The sequence below is a fragment of the Protopterus annectens genome, chromosome 6.part0 (assembly GCF_019279795.1).
Source record: "Protopterus annectens isolate FY-2018-M chromosome 6.part0, PAN1.0, whole genome shotgun sequence".
Lineage (NCBI taxonomy): Eukaryota > Metazoa > Chordata > Ceratodontiformes > Protopteridae > Protopterus > Protopterus annectens.
In genome coordinates, this window is record NC_056737.1 from 273,208,433 (window position 1) to 273,232,430 (window position 23,998).

The window sequence follows — 23,998 nt, forward strand, 5'->3', positions numbered from 1 at the left end:
ACACAAACTGGTCTCGCTCCTCTTCAGCAGCAACAGAATCAAAGCCAGGTTAGTTCTGAAAGTGTTGGGGATTATGGCGGCTGCCATACCTCTGCTTCCATTAGCCAGGTTCCACATGAGAATCCTTCAATGGATGCTCTTCACGCAATGGTCATACCAGCAACTTCCGATGTCCCACACCATTATGATTACGCTGACATGCAGGAATCATCTTCTGTGGTGGATGTCTTCCCCCCAGCTCTTATTGGGAAGACCCTTTGTCCCTTCCCCTCCGGTTGCTACTTTGACAACGGACGCCTCCCTGATCGGGTGGGGGGGGCATTATCAGGGCAGAACTGTCCAGGGCACATGGTAACCAGACGAATGCCACTTGCACATAAATGTTCTAGAGATGAGAGCAGTGCTTTTAGCGTTGCAAGCCCTTCAAGACTCTCTTCCCTTGGGAACGATAGCAATCCAGACGGACAATATGTCTGTAGTGTGGTATATCAACAAACAAGGCGGAACCAGGTCCTACCCCCTGTGTCGAGAAGCACTCAGACTGTGGCAATGGGCGATTTCTTCTCAGCGGTTTCTGATAGCAACGCACATCCCCGGGAAGTCCAATCAAATTATGGACAAGTTGAGCAGAGCTATCCTCATGCCTCACGAGTGGTCTCTGAAAGACTCTGTTGTGAGAGAAATTTTTCTCAAGTGGGGTCAGCCTTGCTGCGAACTTTTTGCTACTCCCCAAAACAGCAAGTGCAGAGATTATTTCACCCTATTCCCTTTACCAGGCCAGCCCAGCAGAGACACTCTAGTCCAAGTTTGGCCCCGGGACTTCTGTATGCATTTCCTCCTTCCCACTAATCTCTCAAGTGATACAGAAAGCTATCGCTCAGAAGGCCTCGTTGATCCTCATTGCTCCTTACTGGCCTCGACAGGTTTGGTTCCCCTTTCTACATCATTTTCTATTGGAGCGACCTTGGCATCTGGACCTAGTTCCAGATCTTTTGATCCATCAGTCGGGTCAGTGTCATCGCCCTCCCTCTCTGAACCTCACTGCTTGGTTCCTCCAATTCCAACCTTAGCCAGGCTTCCTCAAATATCTCATTCTGTCCGAGATATTTTGATAGCTTCCCATAAATCTTCCACTCGGAAGGTTTATTTGAGTAAGTGGAAACGTTTTGCCTATTGGGCTCAAGGAAAGGACATAGATCCTTTCACTGCTTCCATCCAAATGGTCCTTGATTTTCTAGCTGAACTCTTCCATGCAGGTTCATCTCCTTCTACTCTTAAAGTTCAATTGGCAGCTATTTCTAACTTTCATGTGGGCATTTCAGAGTCTGCTTTCATGTCCCACAAGCTTTGTAAAGCCTTTTTGAAGGGAGTTTTTCTACTCAGACCTCCTATAAGAAATCCTCCTCCCCCTTGGGACCTAAATTTAGTTCTTAGTTCTTTGATTCTTTCCCCTTTCGAACCTGCAGCCTCCTGTTCTTTAAAATTGTTATCATGGAAGACACTCTTTCTAGTTGCTATTACTTCAGCTAGAAGAGTTTCAGAACTTCATGCACTCAGCTGTCGACCTCCTTATCTGTTGTTCCATAAGGACAGGGTATCTTTACGAACCAACCCGTCCTTTTTACCTAAGATAGCCTCGGCGTCTAACCTAAATCAAAGCATTGACCTCCCTGTGTTTTTTCCAGAATATTCTAACAGGTCTGAACAAAAATTGCATTGGCTAGATGTTCATCGTCAGTTAAGGTACTATTTGGATAGAACCAAACAATTCAGAAAATCTGACCAGCTGTTTGTCTCTTATGCAGAAGGCAGAAAGGGACTTTCAGTTTCAAAGGTATCATTATCTAGATGGCTAACATCCCTGATTTCCCTTGTTTATGAAATTAGACACCAAAAGCTGCCTAACAAACCTAAAGCCCATTCTACCAGAGCTTTGGCTACTTCTATAGCCTTCCAAGACAGACTGCCTATTGACACCATTTGTGCAGCGGCTACTTGGGCTACTCCTCACACTTTCATTTCTCATTATAAGTTGGATTTAGCTTCTAGGCATAGAGCTAACTTTGGTTCCACTGTTCTCAAGAGTCTGTTCCGTTAGGCCACCCAGGACAAGGTGCTAGGACGCTGTCCCATCCAGCAAGAATGAAGGCGAGATAGACAACTTAACATATAGAAGTTATGTTCTTACCATAACGCTCCATGTTAGTTGTCGCTTCTCGCTTCTTCTTAAGGCCCCACCCTCCTTCCCCTGGCCTGGACAGACCTAGAGGAGTTTGATTGTGACCTCTCTTTCTACCACCTCTTTACTTTGGGTATATGCTCTACCGTGCATATTTCCTAGATCAGGATGTAGGTCACCCTTCTCTTCACCCGTGTTTATAGAGGTGGATTTTTGTTTCTAGTTATTCTGCTACTATTATAAGCTGGGTCTAGCTTACAAACGAGATCTGAGGTAACTCACGCCTAGCATTGTGGGATATAAGGGGAGCCTCGAGCCGGTGGAACCAACTCTCAAGCTTTTAGAGTGGCCGAGTCAGAGCCGAGGTCTGCTCCGAACCCATCCAGCAAGAAGAAGGCGAGAAGAAGACAACTAACATGGAACGTTATGGTAAGAACATAACTTCTATTTTTTCAGCCAGCAAGCCATCCGAGTGCTTCTGGATGCATGTTACTAGGTGTTTCTGGGCATGTCCTGCTTTTGAACTTTATAGAGGTCAGGAAGAACTGTGGTGCTCAGCTCTTGCTGGGTTAGGTGGTCACTATTAGGATGGCTGTTTAGGGTATGCATCCACCCAGGAGGAGATGAATTTCTTGTCTGAAATGATTGCCCATCTGCTGTTGAGTTCTTATACCAGTGGCATTTTGTGTGGATGGTTCCTTTCTGAGTGTCTGTTCTTTCTGTAGACTTGTAAGGTGGTTCACCTTTCCCTCTTCATAGAGAAGGAAGTGCTCCTTTTTCCATTTATGTAGAGAAAGTGATCATACCTAGTTAGGCCTGTTTTTCCTGGTTTCTTCAAGAGTCAGGAACCAATTTAAGGCAACATTCTTTCTGAAGACTGCCATTGTTTTTTTTTTCAGGAGTGGTTCTCTTGTAAATTGAATTTACCATTAGTTGAATGGATATGTTGTTCTTCCAGCCTTTTGCCTTCTCTTGGTAGGTGACAGGGGTATTTATTTTTTGGGATGTGTTGCTCAATGACTGAGTGGTATCCAGTCTCTTCAGGAGTAGCTGTGCCAATTATTTGCTTTGGCAGCTGTGGACAGACTTGGTCATCAGTCTTTTTTAAACTCTCTTTGCTTCCATTATGTGTTAACCATCAACCCCATTCCAGGCCTTGCTGTGTCTAATTATGGTGGCTGCCAAAAAGCAATTACTAGAAAATTGAAATCAAAATCTAATCCATTTATATTAGAAGTAGTGAATATAGTAACAGATAAAACAACTGCGATTGAGATCTTTAGAAAAGGGTAAGAGCAAACTAGTTGGGGAAAATGGGAATTGTGGGAACAATGCTTATAGGGAAGGAATGAGGTTTAAAAGAAGGCAGGACTTAAATGAGCTGTGTAATGTTTGACTGAAAATGATTGGATAGCTTATAAGTGATGTATAATGTTTGCAACTGGGAGTGTGTCGGTATGGTTTGTGATGTAAAATGCTTGCAATTAGGATTGTGTCAGTGTGGTTTGTTTTCATTTATATAAATTTGATTGCTTATGTCATTAGTGATGGTTTAATAAAGATTTCTTGTTTAAAAAAAACAGAAATTGAATAATTTAGGTAATGTTGCTTACGTTATATGATATATAGCAATATATGTGAAGTATAATATTTATTAATGTTGATTTGTTAATACACTTTACTTTTGTATAAATGTAAATTTGCATATGTCACAAGTGATAATTCAATAGAGATGTTTGAAAAAACAGTCCCCTCCAAGTAGTCATTTGTTTGTTTGCTATCCATCACTGGGGAAATTTTTGTCTGTGAAGTCATCATTTAGACAGCCATTAGGGGTGGCTTGAGGGCTTTTGTGTAGCCCTATATTCCACTGTGCACACCTGGCTTATAGAGTCAAAAGGGGACATGCAAGGGGGCTATCCATGCTGATTATTCCTCACTTCTGCAGGGGGCATTGCCAACAAGCAACATTGACCCATCTCCTTGAGCACTGCATATGGTTTCCCCAGTCTGCTCTGGAGAAATCACACTTCCATGAATGCCTGCTACCTTCCCCCATGGGAGAGGTGGGCAGGCCACATCCTTTCATTTCTTTTCCGTCCCGCTTCTCTCCTTTGGTTACTTGGGGATGCTGGTCAAACCCCAGTTGCCTGTGTCTTGTGAAGGACTCCACCACTCTGTGCCCCAGAACCAGCAGGTCACCACAGTCCTTTCCACCTAAGAAGCTTATTTTCCAGTCCGCTTTCTTGTGTGTATCCAGTCAGGCATTCTGGTGAGATGTTTCTCAATATTCAGCTTTTTTCTGGCCATGGATTAATCCTCTTGCTTCTTACACCCTTGTAATTTACTTCTAAGGATTGAAACCATTGCTGCTGTCTGTCCTCCTCATTTGAGTGGTCTCTCCAACCAACACACTGACTTATTGGATTGTTGGATTTCTGTGCAAGTCAAGCAGGCATATACTTTGTCAATCATTAGCTTTGGGAGTACAGTATCTTGTATAATTGTGCTTAATGATAAGGACAAAGTGTCAGGCATGAGAGAAGAGTCTCTGTATGTTGTTAGCCTGCAGTGCATGCTGTGACATGTTATGATCTGTCTATAGGCACTGAAAGTTCTGAAAAAAATGCAGAATTCTGATTGGTGGAGATGCCCCAACTATAGGATCTGTCAAAGAAGGTCATGTTTGTAGATAGACTAGTACTGTAGAAAGATTCTTACCTTTTAGAAATGTTGTCTTGCAACAGGGTGGAATTTTTGTCTCTTCCACTTCTAGTTCTATCCATGGAGGTGTAGAATTTTCTTATGCTGTTCTTGAAGGAGACAAGTAGTGGTACCTCCTTTGAATGTAACTTGCAGGACTGAAAAGAACTTGGTGGAAGTTGGGCTACCCTAGTTGTATCAGTGCCTGTTTTGCAGACATCATTTGGTGAGTGTTTTTTTTTTGCTTTGCTAAAAATTGTCATGATCTATTGATAGATTGGGAGAAGGTTGTTTCAGTAGTACCATATTATGATTGGTAATTAAACGGAGTGCCTGTCATAACCTTGTTGCACTATACACAGGTGTGCTTTGTTGTAACAGTTAAAGAATTTTAGTCCAGTGTAAACTGCTTAGAGATCAATGCAATTCTGTATACTTTATGGCACTAATATTTGTACATGAAACAGTAACCCATTTTTTTCTTTTGTCCTGCAGTCTCTCAGAGTTCTTAGGAGTTCAGACCTGAAACCATACATTATCTTCATTGCACCACCTTCCCAAGAGAGACTACGTGCTCTATTGGCTAAACAGGGTAAAAACCCAAAGGTAAATACCTTCATGTATTGAATTCAACACAAACTCTCTTAAACTGAATATTAACCTAACTGAAATGTAACTGCTGCTGATCATGAGATTATAGACCCTATTTGGGAGTGTGGAAGATTGCATTTTCTTTTTATTAAACTGTTCTGTATAATTGTCAGTTGCATTCAGTTTCCGTTTGCTGTGGAGGAGTCCATCAGCATTCCTTAACTGTTGCCTACTGTTCTGAACTCCTTACTTTGAGATTGTTTTATCTTTTTTTTTTTTCCTCCCAACTGAGATGTCAGACAGAACAGCACTATCATCAAAATGCTTTTCCCCCCCAGAAGTTTCAGCTTGCTTTTCCTTTTTATATTCTTTTTTTGGATCCCCTGATTTTGCCTAAATTATTCCTGTTTTCACAGGTGTGAGTGATAAAATCACATTCTGGCCATTATTTAGGCAGCCAAAAGGGGATTTTCTGATACTGGCCTCCCTGCTCCTTGACAGTTGATGTGCAGTCATAAGTGATGGCCTGCTATACCACCTTCAAAATGAATGAGGGGTCCGTGATAGCTGCTGCAGAGCTTTTGTGCTGCTTCCCAGAGCGAAGCACACTGCCCAAGTCCATGTACAGTTTGCTCAAATGCCTATTACCCTGTGGGTGTGAGAAGTGTTGTGGACCAGACTACTTCATTCCTTCTAGGATGAGTATCCTGACATCAGCTAATTATCTCCACCACCCATGACTGGCTCATTCACTACCTGAGTTATTAGCTGGTAATGATGTACACTTAAATATGGATTTGCTATTTAGGTCACATTCCCAAGAACCTTTCCAGCTCATGGAAGAACAGAGCAAAATGATACATTTAGTGGGGAAAAGTTTTTTGACTATTCCAAGTATAGCAAAATTACTCAACTAAACAGTGGTATTTTGTGGAAGGCAGTCCTGGGCAGAACTATTTAAACAGAAGAAAATCTTACTGAAGAAGCAGACATAATATGGAGATGGGCAGAGAATAGTAGCAAGGCAGGAAAGACCCTCCCTTATACCCAGTACTGAATATACCCCCCCCCATTTTTCACCGTTTTTTTCTTCCCCCTCCCTTTGACCCACCTATTGGACATTCTTTGGGAGGTGAAAACATTATCTCTAAAGTTACAAGTTAGAGTACAAAGTTGTTTTGCATTTTTGGGTGTGATCTTGGTCCCTTGAGAACAAATCTCCATAACAGTAGCAGTTATCTAGCAGTAAATAGCATGTGCACCATGAAAGAACACCACCTCAGGAAAGGGTGGTCATGGCTTTTGCTCCAGACTCTTCATCCCCAAAGAAGGTTGTAACCTAGAGGTTAATTCCATATATTCCAGATCTGCCTAAGCTGAAGAAATTGTTTAAAATCACCATATCTAAAGTGTTCACACTGCAGGTTCTGCTTAGAGTGTTGGCTCTGAGTGCCTTTCTGGTCACTCTGGACCTAAAGAATGCTTATTTTTAATATTTAGAAGGGACCATAGTTGATTTCTGAGATTCAGAATGGGTGACGGGCAATTGAGGGATAAAAGACCACTAAAAATATGCCAGGGAATTCATCCTGGCACAGATTAGATAAAACAGAGGACAAAAACAAATTTGAGGCAAATGGAGCAGCTAACCTGAGGGCAAGCTTTCAGGGGTCATAATCAGCAGATCCTTTTTAATATTACTCTCCATGTTAATGTGAGTAAGGTGGGCAGTAAAGTGTGAGGGTTTTATGACCTGATTGTCTCCCTTGGGAGAGAAGGGAGGAGTGCCAGATCGCAGAAGTGACCTATTTTGTTTTAAGTTATTTGATTTTGCATATTCCAACAATTTGGGGGGAAAAAGCTATATACAAAAGTCCCTAACAAGAATTATATATACAAAAACCATTAGTACTTTCCTAATAGATCATTAAATTTCTGCCAGGCCATGTATTGATGAGTTACATTTCTATTTCTCATTTTGGTGGTCGATAATTTATTTTTGCAAACAAATTTGGCTAGACAGATACATTCACAGGTAGAAGTGAGAGTAGTTTTGCATTTCCAGTTTTTAGTTATAGCTTTCCTAGCAATAGCTAGGATAGACCAAAGAAGAGGTATTTGCAATATTGGAATAATGTCTGGGATTGGAGCATTGAATAGAATCATGGAATCTGTAATCGTACAATTATCTGGCCACAATGCTCGGCAAAATCTTCTAAAATTAGTCCAGAAAGATTACACTGTGTTGCATTCTGTGATCATATGAACACGGTCTGCATCAGGGGCTTCATTACATCTCCAGCATTTTTTTTTTTCTGATTTATATATAACAGCAATTTTGTGGGGTGTTAAAAAAAATTCTATTTAAAATTTCCATGTATAAATCTTCCAGTATAGAGAGGATGTTGATTTTCCTGCAAATTTTAAGGATAATTTCTTACTTTTCAATTTTTCTTTATTTTTGTCGATTAATTCCAGGATGACAATTCAGGGGGAACAAATTCAATTCTAATAATCTTGTATATGATTGACAAGTATGACTTACCTTTAGATGGATTATTTATTATATTAGAAAAGAAGTATAGGATCTTTGGGACAGTTTTAGTTTGTATGTCTAATGCTTTTTTAATTTTGTCTTGAATATATTCCTTACATGTTTGTATATCTAACCAATTATTTTTCAGACTGTATCTAGTAATCAGATTATCAACTGAGTGTATTTTATTCATGTTCAGAAATTGATGTCAGTAAATTAAATTACTATTCTTTAAGTCAGACGTTTTCCTTGTATTAAAATATATTAAGCATCCACTTGTGAAAGCTATAGGAAATAATGTTAGTAGATCTTTGATTAGATCATTCAAATTTGTAAATCTCTTGAATATTAATAAAACTTGAGTTAGGGAAAGGTAGAGAGTAAACTTATGTTTTTTCATTTAATATATAGTTTTTTTAAAAAACAAAAGGCATTGATGTCCAAATTTGTATAAGTTTATATTGTAGATTTGTTATTGTCTATTTGTATATTTCATGTATTGATTTCCAACAGGAAGCCTAAGATGACTGAAGCCACTGGAGTGTTATTTAATAATTACAGATTTAGAATAGAAGTCAATACTGGGGAAAACAATGCCTCCCTCTTCCCAACTTTTGATGTACCAGTCTAAGGAGATTGTTGTTTTTTTGGGGATACCATAAGAACTTTAGTTAAATTTTTCTTTTAACTTTTTTGTAGAAGGGGAAGAATTAATTACTGACTAAAGAATAAGATTTTTGGTAAGATTATCATTTTGATCAATGTAAGTCTATCCTCAAATGTGAAAAATTATTTCAACACCCTAGCCCAAAGGTTCCTGGAGTTCATAAACTCAAATGCTATGGAACAACTAGTCACCATTCCCACAAGAGGAGAAAATATACTAGACCTGATCATCACAAACATGGGGACAAAATGCTCCACACCGGAAGTATATCCCTCATTGGTGAGATCAGACCATAAATTAATCTCACTGGAGATCCACATCCCGCCCCCGACCACAGTGAAGAACTTCTCAAAAGCAAACTTCACACTTCTTAAGACTGGAGTGGTATCCTTCAAGGCCCCCGAGCCAGTGGAAACCACAACCCACGCTGCTGAAACCCTTACAAATGCCTTCTACGAGCACCTCCAGGAATGTATGGATCAAGCAAGCCCTAATAAAATCAAGACCCTTTCCACCAAAGGCAGGCGCCCAGTCTGGTGGACCCCAGCCATAAACAAACTGTACAACAAGAGGAGAAAGCTACTACATGACAGAGCAAAATCCCTAAAAGGGAAGGCATCTCTGATCAGCACTAGCAAAAAACTACGATCACTCATAAAATCATCCAAGGCCAACTTTGAGAGAAAAATCGCTAAAGACACAAAAGACAATCATAAGGCCTTCTTTAGCTATGTTAGAAACCTGGGTGGAAACTCCCAGATATGCTCAGAATTAGTCCAAAATGATACAAAAATCACTGAACCCACAGACATTGCCAACATACTGGCAGACAAGTTCAGTGCAAATTTCTCCCCTCTCCCCAAAAGGAGAAATATCTATCCCACCAGAGTCTAGCCTCCCAAACATCTCAGATGCCCAGGTGAGAGCTGCTCTCTCTAAAGCAAAAAACACAGCATCAATGGGACCGGACGGTGTACCCAGCTGTGTGCTACACGAACTCAATGAGGAACTAAACCCACACATAAGGCTGCTGTTTAATCTTAGCCTTACTACAGGATACGTACCCAAAGAATGGTGTATGGCAACTGTGGTCCCACTCCACAAAGGCGGTGCTTCTACGGACCCTGGAAATTACCACCCCATAAGCTTGACGAGCCTTGTCTGCAAAGCTATGGAGAGGATTATAATGGAACTCATAAATAAAGACATTGGGGACCTACAGACACTGGATCCTACCCAATTTGGCTTTGTCAAGGGCAGATCCTGCCTCTTGAACTTGGTCGACTTTTTCGAAACAGTCACTAAGGCCATTGATGAGGGTAAGGCAGTTCACACAGCCTACGTTGACCTAGCAAAAGCGTTCGACACAATACTCCACTCGGGCATCATAGAAAAGCTCACCAGCTTAGATGTAAACCCATATGTCACAAGATGGGTTGCAAACTGGCTCAAGGACAGAACCCACAGGGTTAGAGTTGCTGGTGACATGTCAGACTCTAAGCCGGTCACGAGCGGTGTCCCACAGGGCTCAGTCCTGGGCCCCCTCTTGTTCGGCATTTATTTTTCTGAAGTGCAGGCAAACATAGGGGGATTGTGGCTGACAAAATTTGCAGATGACTGCAAACTGGGCACCATAATTGACACTCCATCAGACACAGACATCCTCCAGAGAGGTCTCATAGAAATGGACAACTGGTGCCAGAGCCATGGCCTTAAGCTAAATGCCAAAAAATGTATAGTCATACCCTTTGGGAAAAACAAGGTAACCCCTAATTACCACATAGGTGGTAATCCATTAAACACGGAAGAAGATATCAGGGACCTGGGGACCCAAGTTGACAGTAACCTCTCTTTTGACACTCACATTGCCAAAGTGGTTAGGAAGACCTTCTACATTGCCCACCTGATCATGAAGGGATTCACATCCAGATCAGGAGAGGTCATTGTACCCCTGTACTCTTCACTTATCAGACCAATGATTGAGTACAACGCCCCATTCGGAATGTACCTTACCCGACACCTGCAGCAATTGGAAAGACCCCAAAAGTTCCTCAACAAAAGGATAAAGGGGCTCAAACATATGTCATATGCTGCCCGACTGAAGAAACTCAAGCTCTATTCAGTCGCATACCATCTGCTCAGAGGTGATCTGTGCCTGACATACAAGGCCATGTCCAACCCGGAATTAATGGACATGCTCCACCTCAAAAAATCCAAATCCACCAGAGCCACGAGAGCAAGAGACTTAAACCTCAACATGGATATAAATAGGATGTGCTGGAGGGACAGATTCATCACCCAGAGACTCCCTACACTATGGAACAGAATCCCAGTCCATGTGAGGCAGAGCCCCTCACTGACTCTGTTCAAGATGAATCTTGACGAGTGGATGGGAGATCGTAGGTTTACCCCAGGAATCATCTCTGTCACTGCTGGACAGAGGCACAGCAAACTAATGGGTATAGTATTCTCATCCTAAGGGGTGGTGAAAGCCACACACACTCTGGCTAGGCTTATAAATGCCCTAGGGCAGATAGCCTAGTATGAACCTATAATTCTTTTAATTTGGATATTGTATCAATTAGGTTTTGTTAGTTAACTAAAGTTGATTTTCTTTATTAGTCTCAATAGTAATTCCTAAGTATTTTATCTGTAAGTTGTGTCAGCCCAATTTTTTTGTAAGAGTTTAACTTGGTGGTTTTCCCTTTGTTTATAAGCAATGATGTTAAGTTGTCTATCTCACCTTCATTCTTGCTGGTTGGGATTGGAGCCGATCCTCGGCTCCGACTCTGCCATCTTCAAAAGCTCAAGAGCTGTTTACAGGCTCGAGGCTACCCCTTATCCCATAATGCCTAGCGATAGCTACCCAGATCTCGTTTGCCGCTTCAGCTGCGAGGTGTCGTTTTTCTGGCTCAGGCTCGTATACAGTTTTTTTGTATAACTTTCTTCACTAGAATTCAACCCTTCTAGTATTTTATTGTTAACAATAGTCTTGTTTTGTGATAGTTGTTTAGCTTGTAGTATCCCTTCTTTTTTCTTGTAAAACTTGTTTAACTTAGAGAGTTCTCCCCCAACCCTCCCCCCTACCTCTTCTTGTCAGGTTAGCCATTTAAGTTAGAGGCTTTTCCTTCTACTTTTCTCTTATAGGCTAGCTGTTTAAGTTAGAGGCTTTCCTATTATCTTAAAAAAAAAAAAAAAAAAAAAAAAAAAAACCTTTAGCTATAGGCTTTATAGTAGTGTGTTTTTGTAGACTGTATATTGCTTCTGGTTGTTATTGTTATAATTGTTTTTCCTTCTAATTTAAGAATGTCGAAGGAATCCAAGGTTTCTGGGTTCAAGAAGTGTGACTCATGCTGTCAGAAAATGTCTCTGACAGATGGGCACACTTCTTGCGTCTATTGTTTAGGTGCTGTGCACCTGCAGGACTCTTGTTCTATCTGCCATGCCTTTAGTCCAAGAGTCCTGCAGGAGCGCAAGAATAAGCCTATTCTTAGGGGTCTGTTAAAACCCCAGGATTCACTGGCCAACAGATCACAGCCTGTGAAATCCCCAAAACCCACTAAGCCGTTGGCTCCAAGTTCGGAGTCGTCTTCAGTTCAGGTTTTACCTTCCACATCGGTTCCGGCTGACAATCTCCCCGTCGGCTCTATCAGAGGCTTCGGAGCCATCGCGGAGCCCCAAGAGGCTGAGGTCCCCCTCACTTGAATCGGTGCATTCAGCTCCTCTGTCTCCCTTACTTCAGAGCGAGCGTAGTCACCGATCCTCTCACTCATCTCTATCCTCTAGGCTGTCGGATCACGATGTGGAGAGAGTGGTCAGTAGGTTGCTACAGTCGCAGGCACTAGCCAAGTTGTTGTCCAGCCCTCCTCAACAGGTGTCGGCTCCGTCCACTTCTCTCGATGTTCCTCCTCCGACTCCAATGAATTCAGAGCCATAGTTCATTGGGGTTCCAGTAGTGGAACCGTCTGCTCCAGTTACACTATCTCCTTCAGGTCCGATGTCGGCTCCGATTCCCTCGGTGGTACCGTCCATCGAGGGATCTGGGCACTGGGGCTCCCTCATCGGCTCCGAGGGGGTGAGTGGCAACGGACCTTGTCCGACCCCGTTCTCCCTCTCGGAGCTTCGGCGCAGGTGAGCTCGGCTCCTACATCGGCCTCGGAGTCATCTCCCTTGATGGCGGAGAAAGATTCTTATTTCTTCGGAACCGGAGCTTTCTCTGCATCGTGGCAGGGATGCCTTCGATGTTATGCGGAGTGTGCTGGCCACTGAGTCAGCTCCACTGTCAGCCCCACCGGCTCCGTCCCCTGTAGTGCCTGTGCCAACCTCTGCTCCTCCTCCAGACCCCAAGCTTAGGGAACCGATGCTCCAGGACACCCCATTGGGTGTTTCCTCTTCTTCCGAGGCCTCCCCTGATCTCTCAGAGGAGCCCCTTCGAAAGAAGAAGTGCAAGAGAGGAAGCACATTGACATCCCTGAGTCTGTCACTTCTGATACAGACTTAGATGTATCGAAAGGGTCCCCGAGATCCCCCTCTGAAGATGTTTTCTTCTCGGACATCCTGGAAATGCTCAAGCAGAGGGGGAACTGGAATCCCCTAGCCCCTTCTGAGGATGAGTCTGTATTCCTGAATGCCTTTGGTAACCGACCTTCCACCTCCTGGGTGTGTCTGCCTTTCGATCCACTTATGACAGTGTTGGCTCTAAAGGCTTGGTCAGCTCCGGTTACAGTGGAACCAACTCCGAGGAGACCTGGTAAATTTATTACAGCATCCCAGGATAAGCAGTTCCTTTCGAAAGGTTTCCCTGTTGATGCTACAGTGGTAGCAGCCGCCACCAAAAAAGAGTTAGCGGAGACCTCTTCATCTGTCCATCCCCCTAACAAAGAGTCTAGGACAATGGACAGATATGGGAAGCAAATGTTTGCTTCAGCGACCTTCTCTATGCGGTCACTGAACTACATGTGTCATTTTACTCGACTCGATTAAGTAAATTATTTTTCTAGATGAAGGAAACTGCATCTTTTAAGGAATCAATTTTTTCCCCTTTTGGCAAGAACAATCTTAGTTTTGCAGGCTAGATTAGGTGAGTTTTTTCCAGCTTTCTTCAGTGATTTTAACCAAGGAATACAGTTTTTCTTTTCAAAACCACTGAATAATCATTGTCAAATCTAATGCAAGAATCACCAAGTTTTATGGGTGAAGCAGACAAGGCTGTTTTCAAAACTAGATTCTTGAGGTAACTAGAAAAAAATTTGACTGTTACAGGTTTTGGATTTGAAAATATTTTGCTTGGTGTCGCTACAAAGATCTATGAGCCTTCTCTGTACCAAATGACAGGATGTCAGGAAGGGTTAATGTTTTAGGGATCCAAATAGATAAGAAGTTTACCATGTTATCTCTTTCTAGTTGCTCAGGGACTCCATAAATCTGGATGATGTTCCTCCTTGCCCTGTTCTACAGGTCATCAGTTTTTTCCCAAAACTTGTTTTGTTGAAGAATAAAAATCAGTGTTATGTTCTCCTGTGCAATTCTGCTGTCTTTGTCAGTGATAGAATCCTGCATAGCTGATATCTAGATTTTTTTTTGTTGTTTCACTACTTCTTTGATTAATTCAGTCTACTTTGTACAATCTTCATTTATTCCAATTTATCCAATTTTAAGGATAAGTCTTGTATACTACAAAGAATAGACTGCAACTGTTCACTGAATTTTCTTGTGAAACTACTTGTGGTTCATCTTCCTTTGGTAATCTTTATCTTGAAGTTTTCACAGGAAAATATTTGAAATATAAATTATTTTTCCACCAAAATGTCCCAAGAAGTTTCCAGCATGATATTCCAGCTTATTTGAATGATTTTTGATGAAAATTACACTTAAATCCTGTCAAAAATGTATAGGAGAAGCAGAACAAAATTCCTGTGCTGCTAACTTCTTGCCATCTTGGCCATATCCCCCCCCCCCATGTGACCTTTTTTTTTTTTCATTCACATAGAATGTGAGGGAGTGGGGCATTACTTCCCCATTACTTAGGAGAGAGGGGAAGAGTGCCAGATCTGAGAACAGACTTTTTTTTTTAATCCTTAACATAGCTTTAAGGGATGCTAGATTGGGGAGCTGAGTCACCTGTGGCTGTGATGTAGCAACTGGGTCTGCCACATCCCAAGCCCTTATCCACTGAAGCCTTGGCTGATGCACTTCCTAATGAACTTTTGGAGCCAGATTCCCAACCCCTACGAAACCTGGCCATTTTTGTAGGCTGGAGGATTCCTTCATATAGTAATGGAATACCCTTAAACCTTAGTGCATGTCCATCTACGATGTCTCATGGATGCCAGTGAGAGAATGACTGTGGCTCCAGTAAGGAATACAGCTCCTCATAACAGGGAGAGCAAGGATGTTCTTCGTGTTTCACTGTTGCAGTCATCACACTTGGGTTATCTGCCTGCAGGTAGCTCTCTGTCAGCCAGAAAATCGGAGACTTAGTATTTCTGCATCGGTTGCTGTTGCTTCAGGACTGACGTTAGGTCGTCAAGGGTATAAAAACAGGCAGCCGATGCCATTACACCAGTCTTTCTTGCCGAGAAGCCCAAAGCAGAAGCAGTTTGCATGAGTGCTGGTAGGCCGCTACCTGAGTTTTTGTTTATGAATTGAATCATCCTGAAGTCTTCTAAAGCTAAGTACCCCATTGGGGTTACTTTTTTCTTGCTCTAACCGATGTCAGAAAAAGTTTACAGTTGTTTTGCCTGTGGAAAGCAAATACACACCGAGATATACATTCTTACTGCATCACCTGTTTAGACCCAGACCACGATGTACCTCACTGTCGGTTTTGTGCCTTGTTCATCGTCGGGGCCTTTTTGTTGCTTAGTACTTTTGTTCTCCGTATTCCGAAATGGCTTCGGTAAGCCATCCAACTACCGATATTCTAAAAAAAACATAAGGATAAAGAGAGAGAGAGGCTGCACAGGCCCAAAGCTGCCAATGACACTTTTGTTAAGCTAGTCGCCAGTTTGCAGGTACTCAGTGAGGCACTTTTGCAGCCCTTGATGCCCGCTTCAGTGGATTTGCATGCCTCTGCCGAGACCCGTTCAGACTCCGGTATGCCGTGAGACTTCTTCGACCATGGACCCTGCGGATGTGTCTCCCTTGGATGGGTCCGGAGCCGCTGAGCAGGCACCGGCTTATAAGGAAGTTCTTTGCACTACCGATGTTAGACTCAAACCTATGACTTCAGTTCTGTCTAAAACTACCGAGTTTCTAAGGCCAAGAGTACACGCTACGCCTAGAAAACCGACAACCAAAAGTGCATGCACTTGCTCCCTTGCCACAACTTAAAATGCTTAGAATTGCTTAAGACCTTATTATGTTGATTAGGGGAAGTCATCCTTCCCCTGCTAAGAGAGAAAAAGATCAGTCCCTAGCAGCTTCAACAGACCAAGAGTCCGACGACTGAGGTTTCTGACTAGGAAGACATCCCCTTATCTGCTTATGAGGATTCAGATGCAGAGGAATCCATTCCCTCTACCTCTCCTCCAGAGGATTTATCTTTTGGTGAAACCTTACATGCTTTGAGAGCAATTCCATTTGGAATGCCAGGACTATCCTCAGTCCAAGAAGAGAGACTGAGAATTCCTAGACTTGCCAGAACATAGGCCTTTAGCAATACTCCCAGTCCTGGGTGTTGTGGATGATGCTTTTATGGAATCCAGTCTTACTCCTGATACTTTAACCCTGCTCCTAGGAAACCAGACAGGTACTACAGAGTACTTGACTCTCATAAATTCCTTTTCAAAAATTCTACAGTTGACCCAGAGATCATTTCCCAGGGGCCTAAAGGTATCAAGGCAACTGCAGCTAAGAATCCCACTTCTTTGGACAGGGATTCCAGGGCTTTAGACAAATAGGGTAAAAAAGTATATACTTCTGCAACTCTTGCCATTAGGGCCTTAAATTGTCAGTTTCACATGCTGAAGTATCAACAACATGTTATGGAACTTAAGAAAAAAATAGCTACTTTTACAGACTGTGCAGAAAATAAAGAATTACAGGAACTCATGCATTCTGAAAGCCAAGTCAGCAAGCATACATTGCAGTGTGGCTTTGACACCCTAGAAGCATCTTGCAGGGCAGCAGTCATTGGTTCTGTACTGAGAAGACATGCTTAGCTTAAGGAGCAGACCTTGCCAGACCATGTCAAATCCAAGTTATTAGACAGTCCTTTGAACAGGGACAATCTGTTTGGCACCAAAGCAGAAGAGGTTCTTAAAAAGATGGAAGAAAAAACTAAATCTATGCAGACAGTTAAACAATTCTTACAAGTGTGGCCTCCTAGATTCAGTAGGCATTGGCCCTCAAAACACTTATCCTTTCCAGCCCCCTCCAAGGCCATCTCAAACTAGACCCAGGGGAAACAGACTACAGTCTCACAGTATGCAGAGATTCAAGCAATGGAGTGCCCCCACCCCCAAAGCAGGGAGTGCTAAGCCACCTCCCTATGGTAAGACCTCACAATGACTTCTCTGCTCCACTCCCCACCTCTGCCCAGCCACTTGTGCCCCTAGGAGGAAAACTCGCCCTTCATGAAAAAAACTGGATGTCCATCACGAAGGACTGATGGGTCCTCAACATTGTATCCCAGGGGTACAAATTGTACTTCCACTCATTGCCAACCCCAAAAGGGTTCCCAGACCTTCCTCCAAACCAGTAGGCAGAGGCACAAAACCAAGTTCAATCCCTGCTCTCTCTATAAGGGCAATTCAACCTGTTCCTGCGGAACAGATGGGTCAAGGATTCTATTCCAGACTTTCCCTGGTACCCAGAAAAGAGGGCACTTGGTGCCCAATCCTACATCTTTCATCTGTCAGCACCTTCCTGGTGGTACCAAAATTCAAAATGCTCACCCTGCAGCAGCTTCTACCTATGCTAGCCAAAGATAAAGATGCCTGGTTAGTCACCCTAGACTTAAAAGAAGCCTATCTGCACATCCCTATAAGGGAGTCATGCAGAAAATATCTTTGCTTCAGAGCAGGATCTATGCATTATCAGTTCTCTGCACTTCCATTTAGCTTATCCACTGCTCCCAGAGTATTCACAAAATGCCTGGCCCCAGCCATTGCTTACTGCAGACAGAAATATTCAAATTTACCCATACTTGGATGACTGCCTGATTCAGGCAGACAGTCAGGAAATGCTGTTGTAGCACCTGACATTTGTAAAAAAAAAAAAAAACTTCTAACCTCCCTGGGGTACACCTTCAATGAAATCAAAACTAGTCCACAGTCAAAAGATTGTATTCCTGGGAGCAAGCTTGGACACAGCATCCCAGATGGCATTCCTCACTCCAGAAAAACAAGCCTATCTGACAAGACTTTTTTACTCAAATGGCCACCAGAACCCAGCTATCCGCAAGGAAAATCCTGCAGGCCCTAGGATTCATAGCCTCTTGCATCCTACTAATTCCATATACCAGACTGCATATGAGAAAACTTCAATGATACTTGAAAAGTCTTTGGTGCCAACATTCTCAGGACCAGGAAACTGTCATTCATATCATACCCTGTCTAAGGACAGAGTTTCTTTGGTGGGCAACAGCATGCAGCCACAACAAGGGACTGTTTTTTACTCAGCCCCACACTGCCCAGACCCTAACCACAGACATATCAGAGGTTTACTATTACAAGGTCGAACGGCACTCCGACTGTACTATAGTCGACGACGGAAGGTCGTAAATGTCGAAGTCAAAAAATCAATCTAGGAACGGTGTTAACATGGGTTGAGGTAGGTGTTCGTATTCTGAACTACAAACATCTCCCCTACCTCGACCCATGTTAAAACCCATTCCTAGATTGTTTTTTTGAGTTCGCGATTATCAGTTTTGACCTTCTGTTGTTGACTGTACTACAGTCGAAGGAGTGCCGTTCGACCTTGTAATAGTAAACCATATCAGACTATGCCTGGGGGGGGCACACATGGATGGCAAGTGCATTCAGGGCCACTGGAGCCCAAGTCAGTTTCATCTGCACATCAACCAGAAAGAAATGCTAGCTGTGCAGCACGCTCTGACATCTTTCAGATCCCCACACTCACCAGGTCACCTGCTAATAAAAACAGACAACACCACAGTTATGTGGTACATCAACAAGCAGGAGGAACCCACTCTTACCCACCCTGCAGGCTAGCCATGGCCCTGTGGAACATGGCCTTAGACATGCAGGTCCATCTGCAAGGTCAATTCCTGCCAGGCAAACAAAACTCACCGGCAGACTTAAGCAGAAATCTGCTAGACACACACGAGTGGCAATTAGAGCCCAGCACCTTCAACCTTCTGATTCAGAAATGGGGGACCCCAGAGGTAGATCTCTTTGCCTCCCCCTGCAATCACCAGCTCAGCAACTTCTGCACCAGGATACCTCACAGCAGGGCCTGGAAAGTGGATGCCCTATCCTTCCAGTGGGTAAACCTCTCAATTTGTGCATTCCCCCTCTCCCTCTTCTCTCAAGACTATTACTCAAGATAAGATAGGACAGACCAAGGGTAATCCTGATTGCCCCAGACTGGCCATGGCAGCACTGGTACCCATTACTGCACAGCCAGTTACCGGTGCCACCCTGCACCTACCACAGATCCCAACCCTCCTCATTCAGTAGGGGGGACAGATTTTGCATTTGCAAACCCTGAATCTTGCAGCCTGGCTTACTCCTTGAATTCTCCCCCAGTGACCGGCCTAAGCAAGCAAGTGCTGGACGTCATTCTTGAAACCAGAAGACCCAGTACAAGGAAATCCTATGTTAAGTGGAAAAGGTATTGTTCCTGGATTCAATCTAAAGGAGAGGACACAGCACTGCCCTCGTTACCTCTAATCCTGGGTTACGTAGCAGATCTACTCCACAGAGGTCTATCCTTCTCCTCCATTAAGATCTATGCCTCTGCCATCTTGGCTCATTACAACACTGAGACACCTCTCTTCTCTCACCCTCTCATCAAACAGTTCCTGAGAGGGGCAAACAACTTAAGGCCACCAAGGAGAGCACCCATCCCTGCATGGGACCTTAACTTTGTACTGGAAAAACGCACGCTTCCCCCCTTTAAGCCTGCAGTGTCAGCAGAGTTAAAATTCCTTTCTTGGAAAAGAGCCTTGCTTCTGGCCATCACTTCAGCTAGAAGAGTGTCTTGAGTTACAAGCACTTATGGCTGTGGAACCCTTCATTATTTTTCATGCTGACAGGGTCTCCCTCAGGACTAACCCTTCCTTTATACCTAAAGTGGTGTCCAGTGTGGCTGTCAACCAATCTGCCTATTTGCCAACCTTCTTCCCTAATCCTCAAAATAAGGGGAAAGGATCCTACACTCCTTGGACGTGCACAGACAGCTCAGATTCTACCTTGACAGGACTAAGCCCTTCAGGAAATCTGACCAGTTACTAGTCAGATGTTCATAGTGTTTCACTGTTGCAGTCATTACACTTGGGTTATCCTGCTGGCAGGCTACCCGCAGTTGACCCAAATTCCAAGGTCTTGGTCCTGCGTCGGTTGCTGTCACCTCTTCCCTGACGTCAGTGCGCCAGGGGTATAAAATATGTAGATGACGCTATTTTCTTCAGTCTTTCTTGCCGCACGGTGCCCGAAGCAAAAGCAGTTCGCAAGTGCCGGTCGGCTGACTCCTGAGATTTTCAAAGACGAATTTCAGATCCGAAGTCTTCATTAAAGCTAAGTACCCCGTTGGGGAAACTTTTTTCTTTCTTCAGACCAATGTCAGAAAAAGTTAACAATTGTATTTCTTGTGGGAAGCAAATACCTCATAAGGATTTTCATTCTTACTGTATTCCTTGCCTAGGCCCTGATCACAACGTTGCTAGCTGTCAGTTTTGCGCTAGATTTAACCAACGCGCTATTAAGCGTTGGTACAATTTTGCCTTTCATTATTTTGGACGAAGATTCAATTATATAATGCTGTCGGAACAGCCGATGACTGGAGTTTACAAAAAGCGCAAGGAAAAAGAAAAGGACAGGCATCCGAGGTCCAAAACAGACGACGAGGCTACCACTAAGTCGGTCGCCGTTTCTCAGTGAGGTGCTTTCGCAGCCCCTGACGCCCGCTGCCTCAGAGCCACAGGTCGTTGCCGACTCCCACGTGGAGCCAACTAGGCCTTTGGATACTCCAGGTATTGGACACTCGGAAACTATCCCCTCAGATGGGTCTGGAGCCGCTGAGCAGGCATCGGCTCCTTAGGGTGTTTTCAGACCTACACAGTTATATGTTAAGCCAACCACAGCTTCAAAGGCAAAGACTAAAGCAGCTCTAAAGACAAAGAAACAAGTACAGCATTCTCCTGGACAGACTTCCATGCCTAAAAAACAGATGCTCAAAAAGCCGAAGACCTAATTACCTTGATCAGGGGTTCCCATCCCCCTCCTGGTAAGTGGCCTAGGCAAGAGACAGAATATGAATCTTCAGATCAGGTTTCCATTTCCTCTGACTCCTCCTCTGAGCAGGGATACTCTCTTCCTCCCTATGAGTATTCTAATGCTGAAGAATCTATTCCTTCAGCCTGTCCTCCTTAGGATTATTCTTTTGGGGAAACCCTGCATACCATGAGGGAGCACTTCCACTGGGAGAGCCAAGACTACTCAGAATAAAAGAAAAGGCTTAGAGATTTCCTTTTACTACCTCAGCACAAGCCTCTTGCTATTCCCCCTGTGTTAGACATTGTGGATGATGTATTGTCAGAGTCCAGCCTTTCTCCTGACTCTTTACCCCCTGCCCCTGTTAAACCAGACAGATACTATAGGGTTCTGGATTCACATCAATTTCTTTATAAAAACAATGCTGCTGACCCAGAAACCATTTCTCAGGGTCCCAAAGGGGTCAGGGCTTCCACTGCAAAAAATCCTATTCCCTCTGATAGGGATTCAAGGGCACTAGACAGATGGGGGGAAAAAGGTTTACACTTATGCTACTTTGGCTGTGAGGGCATTAAAGTGTCAATTTCATATGCTTAAATATCAGCAATACTTAATGTCACTACTTGAACAGAAAATGTTGACTAATTCTGATTGTGCAGAAAATAAGGAAATGCAGGATTTATTGCATGCAACTGAACAAGTGAGAAAGCATACATTGCAGTGTGGTTTTGATTCTCTGGAGGCCTCTTGCAGGGCCGCTGTTACGGGTTCTGTCATTAGGAGGCATGCTTGGTTAAAGGAACAAAATTTGCCTGATCATGTTAAAGCAAAATTATTAGATGCTCCATTGCAGCATGATACTTTATTTGGTGTTAAAGCAGAGGAAGTGTTGAAGAAAATGGAGGACAAAGCGAAATCTATGCAAACAGTAAAAGATTTCTTACAAGGTACAGCCACCCAGATTTAGCAGGAACTGGCCTACAAAGAATTGGTCCATTCCAGTGTCAGACAGGCCACAGAAAGGCAGGTACAGACACCCCAGAGGCAGACCCCAGCCCCAGGGCTCATACAGGCCTAAACAGTGGGGCACTTCTACCTCCAAAAGCAGAGAAGACAAATCACAGCCATACAGGAAACAGTCCCAATGACTTTCCTCTGCCAGCACCAAGCACTTATTCTTTGGCAGCCCCCTTGGGGGGGAAACTAGCACTTTTTTCTCAGAATTGGCACAGGATCACCCAGGACAAATGGGTCTTGAATATAGTGTCCCAGGTTCACAGGTTCCACTTTCACACCATGCCAAGGGCAAAAGGTATGCCAGACCTGCCACACAATCAATGGGCAGAGGTGCAAAAACAGGTTTCATCCCTCATGGACATGAGGGTCATTCAGCAAGTACCACAGCAAGAGCAGGGACAAGGATTTTACTCAAGGCTTTTCTTGGTACCCAGAAAGGACAAAGCCTGGAGACCAATACTGGACCTGTCTATTCTAAATACTTTTCTGGACGTTCCAAAGTTCAAAATGTTGACTCTGCAGCAGCTTCTGCCCATGCTGGGCAAGAACACTTGGCTTGTAACTTTGGACCTAAAAGAGGCATACATGCATGTACCAATCAGACAGTCTTGCAGAAGATGCCTCAGATTCATAGCTGGCTCAATGCACTACCAGTTCTCTGCACTGCCCTTTGGCTTATCTACTGCGCCCAGGGTCTTCATAAAATGCCTGGCACCAGTAATTGCATTTTGCAGACAGAGGAATTCAAATATATCCTTATTTGGACGACTGCCTTGTTCAAGCAGAGACCAAGGACATTTTACTAAAACATCTGGCGTTTGTAAAAAGATTATTAATTTGCCTAGGGTACACAGTAAATGAAAAGAAATCAAAACTAGTACCCTCTCAAGAGATGATATTCCTGGGTGCAAGCTTAAATACAATTGCCCAGATGGCTTCTCTCATGCCAGACAAAGGCAACTGACTAATTACTTCAAAATGTTGGCAACAAAGACCCAGTTATCTGCAAGAAAAATTCTGCAGGCTTTGGCTTCATGGCATCCTGCATTTTACTAATTCCATATGCCAGACTGCATATGAGGAAACTACAATGGTATCTAAAAAGTGTTTGGACTCAACATTGCCACAGCCTGGAAACATTAATTGCCCTCCTTCCTTGCCTGCAGCAGGAGTTTTGATGGTGGGCACAGGCCTGTCACCACAACAAGGGACAGACATTCAACCAACCCATAGCCAGGCAGTCAATAACAACAGATGCATCAGATTATGCCTGGGGAGCCCACATGGCAGGAAAATGTATTCAGGGCACATGACCCACAAGCCAAAGACATCTTCATATCAATCAAAAAGAGATGCTAGCTGTTCTGAATGCCCTGACAGCTTTCAAGGATCTGCTTCATCCAGGACAACTACTGATAAGGACGGACAATACTACAGTCATATGGTACATATAACAAGCAGGGAGGCACACATTACTACCCCCTCTGCAGACAAGCCATGACTTTGTGGGACACAACATTGACTTATCAAGTACACCTGCAAGCACAATTCCTGCCAGGAAAGATAAATACTCTGGAAGACGAACTAAGCAGAAACCTCACGGATCCCCATGAGTGGAAACTGGATCCATAAGTCTTCAGCATGATAACAAAGGAATGGGGATGCCCAGACATAGATCTATTTGCCTCCCCCCACAACTGCTAACTACAGAGGTTTTGCACAAGGGCTTATCACAAGCAAGCATGGAAAGTGGATGCTCTATCATTCAGCTGGGAAACCCTAACAGTTTATGCCTTTCCTCCCCAAGGTACTCCTAAAGATCAGACAAGAAAAGCCAAAAATTATTCTGATTGCTCCAGACTGGCCCCGCCAGCACTGGTACCCAATCCTAAAGAGCTTGTCTCAAG

The 23,998-nt window shown here is 43.5% G+C and overlaps 1 protein-coding gene across 1 annotated transcript in view; it reads left to right on the plus strand.

Moving 5' to 3' along the window:
* PALS1 (protein associated with LIN7 1, MAGUK p55 family member) overlaps positions 1 to 23,998 on the plus strand; it is a 2,503,255-nt gene that overhangs the window by 2,396,837 nt on the left and 82,420 nt on the right. Inside the window, exon 21 of the mRNA XM_044074024.1 lies at positions 5,378 to 5,488. Coding sequence (XP_043929959.1) covers positions 5,378 to 5,488 — 111 coding nt within the window. The remainder of the gene's footprint in view (positions 1 to 5,377; positions 5,489 to 23,998) is intronic.